The 7,163-nt window shown below is 40.9% G+C and overlaps 1 protein-coding gene across 1 annotated transcript; it reads left to right on the top strand.

Moving 5' to 3' along the window:
- The first annotated feature begins 2,091 nt into the window (after nt 1-2,091).
- LOC149149430 (uncharacterized) lies at nt 2,092-5,615 on the top strand. Its single transcript, XM_089442480.1, has 4 exons — nt 2,092-3,638; nt 3,792-4,650; nt 4,966-5,422; nt 5,485-5,615. Exons 1-4 carry the CDS (start codon nt 2,092-2,094, stop codon nt 5,613-5,615), a joined length of 2,994 nt encoding a protein of 997 aa, XP_089298606.1.
- The last annotated feature ends 1,548 nt before the right edge of the window (nt 5,616-7,163 follow it).

The following is a 7,163-nucleotide window of genomic DNA, read 5'->3' as shown; positions in this document are numbered from 1 at the left end:
AATATTATAAATGAATAAATTAGTAAATGCAAGTGATTAATAAGCCTAAGGTATTAATATTATAAAACCAATGGATTAATAAACCCAAAGGATTATTAATATTATAAATCAAAGGAATTAATATTAAGTCCTAGGATTAATATTAAACCATAGGAATATAACTCCTAAGGTTAATATTATATTTCCTAATATTACAAATTATATGTTGAATATTAGAAATCCCTAATATTATAAACCTAATAATAAATTCCAATTATGTAATGTGAAAATGCGACAATGAATAAATTTCAATGTAATGTAACATTGCAACAATGATTGTCATATTGAAGCAATGTTTCTCATAATAAAATATTGAATATAATTTTGTATCATTCCTACATGACAACATTAAACCATGATATAAAATCTTAACATTACAAAATCCAATATAATAAACCCTAAGATTAATATTAGAAACCCTAATATTGAACCTTACCATTATAAATTATAATAAATTAAACCCTAATGTAACAAGCACAATAGATTAATGTTATAAACCCAAGGAATTATAATCCCCAATGTTTAACATTAAACCATGAGATTAATATTACAAACTCTAGGATTAATAATAAACTCTAGGAATATAAACCCTAATATTAATATTATAAGCCCTCAAGGAATAAAATAGATAGTGATGGGGTGTACTATTAAGTCATTCTGCAATCTAAAGGTCACTCGTTCGAAAATACGTGGAAAAAAATCTAGACATGTTAAGGGCTGGTGTGGCCGAGGTCTCATGCGATCCCGAGGTGATTTTTTATGGCTTAGATGTTCCTGAGTCACGGTTTCTCAAGCTACAGGTCAAGCCTAGAGTAATCTCTAATGAGCTCACACCACTTGATAAATAGAAAATAAAGGATTAATATTATAAGCTCAAGAGATTACAAACATTGTAAGAATGATTATGTGATTGATTGATATTATAAACCCTAGGATTAATATTATAAATTGAAACATTTATACTATAAACCCTATATTAAACCTCAAAATTATAAACTAAATATTAAAAATCCCTATTATTATAAACATAATATTAAACCTCAATTTTGTAATGTAACAATCCAATGTTGAATAAATTGTAATGTAATCTAACATTGTGATAATGATTGTGTGATTCATTATCGTATTGACACGATACTTTTCACAATGTGACATTGTATAGATTTTTGTACCATTCCAACGTTACAATATTAAAATCTAATATCAAATTCTAACATTATAAAACCCAAAAAGATAAACCATAAGATTAATATTATAAACCCTAGTATTAATCCCCACTATTATCAATTATAAATCCATTACTATACCCTAATACTATAAACCCAATATTAAAAATCTAATATTATAGAAGTTAATATTAAACCCCAACTTTGTAATGACTCATTGCAACGTTGAATAAATGGGAATGTAATGTAACATTGTGACAATCATTGCAATATTTATTGTTGCACTGAGATAATGTTTGTTGCAATGCAACATTGGATAGATTTGTGGAACATTCCAATGTGACAATATTGAACCCTGACCATCCACTATGGTCAACCATGGTCATCCACTATGGTGCACTATATACCACGTATAGATAGACCATGATTCAGAAGATAAATATGGTTCACCATGTTAGTCATATTGAGTATTGTTAACTATAATGCCATATTGACCCTAATTGACCATGTCAATAATAGCTAACCATAATTAACATGTGTTAATGTATATATTAATTTATAATTAAAACTTTATAACTGTTAAAATTAATATATTATTAATGTTTCATTAATAATATATTAAACACTTATATAAATATTTTAATAATTTTATATTAATAAGTTAATAATGTTATATATGTCGTGATAGAATAGCAATGTTATAATTAAATATTAATAAAGGATTAATATTATTATAAGATTCGTACCGACTGAACTGGCATCGGGAGCTCGGGCTAGGGTTCTGAGAAAAACTTCGACGGCGCAGACTGCACAGCACTGGACCCATTCACGGGCTGGACCGAAACACCTGTATCGCAACAGCGCTCCAAGGTACTAGAGCAGCACAATGGAACCTCCTCAGGGGAGGGCATCAAAGCCCTCCCCTTCGCAGCACGGTCCTGAGCAGGCATTTGTCTTTGGATCTGTCGATAAGGAGGTTTTGAATAAAGAGAATAGGCAACAACACAGAAACAAGGAGATAGGAGGTCAGAAGGACAAAGCCAGAGTCACACAAGATGGAGAGGAAAAACCAGAAGAAGGTCCGAAAGTATCCTCGACAACATGCAAGCCTATAGCCAAAGAACGGCCCCGAATAGAGCTGTCGGGACACAAGATTGACAAGCGAATAGAATACATGAGAGATCATGCCCTTATTGGGAAGTCTATAGGGTTTTGGCCGACAGAAAAAGCCTTATACAGATGGATAGCAGCGAAGTGGAAACCCAAAGGAGATGTTACTCTGCAGCTAGGGCCGAAAGGCTTCTTTACCGCGATTTTCTTCTGTCTAGAGGACAAATACAGGATTTTGGGAGCAGGGCCCTATTTTTTTAACTCAGTGGGTCTGTATTTGAGGGAATGGATACCAAGATTTAACCCGGATAAGGAAGATCTCACTTGGGCGCCAGTCTGGATCAGAATGTACTCACTTCCAGATGAATATTGGGACGAGGACATTCTCAAGGATATAGGAAATGGATTGGGGGAATACATCACGGTGGCAGAAGAAACAAAAATGCGCAGATACACTTCCTATGCCCGCATCTACGTCTTCATGCGCCTGAATGAAGCTCTGCCAGAATCGGTAAGTCTCTCCCATCGTGACGAAGAATGGATTCAACCTCTAGACTATGAGCATGTCCCCTTTCGCTGCAGAAAATGCCATGCTCTTGGGCATCTATTCCGGGACTGCCCTCTGAATGCCAAAGCCAATACTCCTGATCCCTCTGAAACCCTAACCCAGGACGGCTTCACCAAAGCCCCTAGCCGAAAGCGAGCGCACAAAAAACCCACAAATGGGAATAAACCCCAGCAAAATAACACCCATGGCCCAGCTACTAAGAACAGCTTTGAAATTCTTGCTCAGACCTCTGATGAGCAACCCCCGATCTCTGAGACCAGCCCTGCTCCTCCTTCTTCCTCCTCCCATCCCCCTCCCTCAGCTTCCCCCTCCAAACTTCAAACCCCCATTATCCTTCCAGCAAACCTCAAAGAAGGACAGAAAGAGACGGCAGGGAAACACAAGGATATGGAAGTCGATGGAAAGACAGACCCCCCTCAAGGCTCAGAGATTAATATGGAAGGAAGCAGCCAAGTGCAACAGATGGAAGAAGAACCAGAAAGCATAGATATGAATGGCCTAGACATTCTAGAACTAGAACTTGCATGCAAAAAGAAATCATACGACAGTATACCAGAGAATCAACTCAACAAGCTGGAAGTGGTCATTTCGACGACCTATCATCAGCATCAAGTTGGGATACAGCCAGGAAGTCATTGGGATGGAAGACTTCCCCCTAAAGACACCAAAAAGAGAGGAAGAAGAACAGATCTTCAGCGAACGATCGAGATTGGGAAAATCTTGGTAGACTCAGGCAGCTATGCTAAATTGACGAAGTACTACAAGCCCTCTATTAATAGTTGAACCATGAAGCTAGTATCATGGAACCTAAGAGGGCTCAATAGACCTAGAAAACTCAGAATGTTAAAAAACATGATTAAAATGGAAAAGCCGCAACTGTGCTTTCTCCAGGAAACCAAATGTAACAGCTCCACATTAGGCAGCATACTCTCGAAAGCATGGCCAGGTTGTCGCTCGGTAGCGGTAGATGCCTTTGGAGCTTTAGGAGGGCTTGCTATCGCATGGAATACACAAGCGTTAACTCTTTCAGATTTTCACGCTTCTCATCACCTCATCCAGGCAGCCTTCCACATTCTAGGCACAAATATTCATGGCAACCTATCAAATGTATACTTCCCGCAGGATACAGGAAGCAAAATCGCGCTTCTCGACACCATAGAAGCTCTGAACAACAACAGGAGGCACCCGCTATGGATTATTGGAGGGGATTTTAACATGATCACCAAGCTAGAGGAGAAGATCGGGGGGAGAAATAGAATGGAACAAGAAAATGCCCACTTCAAGGACTTCATCCAGAATACCTCTCTCATAGATATGCCTTTCTGTAATGGTACTTTCACATGGAGCAATCGCAGGGCTGGTAAGCATCAAATTGCTTCCAAACTGGATCACTTCCTCATATCAGATAATGCGGTTCATCTCGGAGGAGATATATCAGCTGCTATACTTGCGCATACAGGTTCGGATCACTGGCCGATTGCCCTCCAATGGCAAAGACCAGGCGACTTAACTAGAAGACCCTTCCGCTTCGAAGAGTTCTGGCTCTCGCATCCCACGTTTAAAGACTTTGTTAAGACTACATGGACATCCTTCATCCCACCAGAAGGGTCCAAAATGTATCAGTTCCAACAGAAGCTCAGGTTTTTAAAAAATCACCTAAAGAGATGGAATAGGGAGACCTTCGGAAACATCTTTAAAGCGCAACAAGACCTAAACCAGGAACTGACGGAACTCCAACAAAAGATAACCACAGAGGGGCACACTGAGGTGACTCTGGAACAGGAACGACGCATCCACAACCAACTTGAGGAAAGGAGAAAGCAGGAGGAAATATATTGGAAGCAAAAATCCAGAATCAGATGGTTGAAGGAAGGAGAGCGAAATACCAAATTCTTCCACAGAACCACGGTTCAAAGAAGAATGCACAACAGCATCCCTTTCATTTAAAAGCAAGGGGGGGCAAAATTACAAAAGCATGAGGAAATTGAGGAGGAATTCCTTAATCATTTCAATCATGTCCACCAAGAGCCTGAAGGAGAGAGGTGACATGCTATTGAAAGAATAACCAACAATGTGCCAAAGCTCATCACGGAGGAACATAATGAGCTTCTCCTTCGCCCTATTCTATCCCAGGAGGTCGATGAGGCAATGTCCCAGCTTAAGGAAGGAAAATCCCCTGGCCCGGATGGATTCACCACCACGTTCTTTCACACCTTCTGGGAGATGATAAAACTGGAGGTCTGGCAAATTGTAGAAGAATCAAGAGCCCTCGGTTATTTGCTTCCCTCTCTCAATTCTACCTTCATTGCCCTCATCCCTAAAGAGGAGGATTCAATCACCCCTGACAAATTCAAGCCGATTTCTCTCTGCAACGTCATTTACAAAGTCATATCTAAAGTTATTGCAAACCGGTTAAAGCCCCTCTTGCCTCTGCTCATCTCTCCGGAACAGTCGGGGTACGTGGAAGGGAGACAGATCATGGATGGCATTCTCCTCACGCACGAGATAATACACTCCCTCAAGCAATCAAAGCAGGCAGGTATGATTCTCAAGCTGGATCTCTCTAAAGCTTTTGATAAACTTAGCTGGACTTACATTCAGCAAATGCTAAAAGCCTTTGGATTTTGTTCTATGTGGATCCGTTGGATCATGAGTCTAATTACTTCCACACACTTCTCCATCCTTGTGAACGGAATCCCCTCCCGCCCCTTCAAACCTTCCCGAGGAATTAGGCAAGGGGACCCCCTATCCCCCTTCCTCTTTGTTCTAATGGCTGAAGGTCTAGGTCGTCACATCAAACACGCCCTCCACTCTCATCAGCTCAAAGGTCTCTCTGTTCACAACACCCCTGCAACCTCTCATCAGCAGTTCGTTGATGACACCATGCTATTTGGCTACCCTTCTGTCCAGGAAGCCTCGTGCTTAAAAACCCTGCTCAATGATTTCTCTGAAGCTTCAGGCACCAGTGTCAATTGCTCCAAATCGCAGATCTTTTTCTTTCACACTCCTCCATCTGTCAAAACAGCGGTCACTCGTATCCTGGGATTTCCCACTGCTACCCTTCCCTCCAAATATCTTGGAGCCCCCCTAACTGCTTCAGCCATAAAGCACTCCTCTTGGCGAACTCTCATTGAGAAGCTTGAATCCCGTCTTAACCTTTGGACGTACAGAACTTTGAATTTGGCCAGTCGTGTGGTGCTCATCAAGTCAGTCCTTCAGGCAATGCCTCTTTATCTGTTCTCAATCCTTGCAGCGCCGAAATGGGTATTAAAAAGAATCAGGAACCTTCAGCGTGGCTTCCTATGGGGCAGCTCGGCAACTAACCGTAAATGGGCACTTGTAAAATGGACCACTGTCTGCATGCCCAAAGACAAAGGTGGCATTGGGCTGAGAGACCCAGAGCATAGCAACTCCATTATGAGTGCCAAAATTTGGTGGCAGTGGGTCACTAACCCAGAAAAACCTTGGGTCAAAATATGGACAGCCAAATATGCCAATAACAGACCTCAGGAAGAGCTCATCAGATTCACTCCTACTGACAAAGGTTCGCTAATCTGGAATGCTGCCAAACAACACTTTCAGTTAATTCAGCAGCACAGCTTCTGGGAAGTAAGGAACGGTCGGACGGCAAGATTCTGGACAGATGCATGGAACCAGATGCCAAAGCTCACTCGTGTTCTTCATCCATCTCTGGAATTCAATAGGCAGGAGCAGCAGCAGGAAAAAATCCGACAGTTTTGGATGCAGGAGACGGAGCACGGATTCAGAAAATGGAAACAGGGTAATCAGCTACTCAATAATACAAACCTCCAGGAGGCTGAGGAGCTGGAGAAGGAGTTACGGAAAAGAAGCATTAGACATGACGAAGGCAGTGACATCCTTAGATGGGGATACCAACCAAAAGGTACCTTCACCACATCAGAGGCTTACAAAATCATATGCAATATCACTACCCCTTCTGATCCAATATGGAGCAAAATCTGGGGTCTTGGATCCTGGCCCAAAGTCTCTTATTTCCTATGGTTGGTAGGACATAAAAGAATCCTCACATGGGATAAACTAAGGAGTAGAAACTTTCATGGTCCATCCATCTGTCATAACTGCAATCAAAATGAGGAAACTCTCCAACACCTCTTGGACACATGCCCACTAGCCAATCAGTTATGGGAAAAGGTGAGCTTCAGATGTCAAAAAAGATGCAGAATGGAGAACGACATAACCAACTCCATAAGACAATGGCCACATAACCATTACAAAAGCGAGCTTCTCAACTGTCTGAG

Source organism: Pinus tabuliformis, chromosome 9, assembly GCF_031772625.1.
Source record: "Pinus tabuliformis cultivar Carrire ecotype Pingquan chromosome 9, CPIR1, whole genome shotgun sequence".
NCBI lineage: Eukaryota > Viridiplantae > Streptophyta > Pinopsida > Pinales > Pinaceae > Pinus > Pinus tabuliformis.
This window is presented reverse-complemented; position numbering and strand designations above follow the sequence as displayed.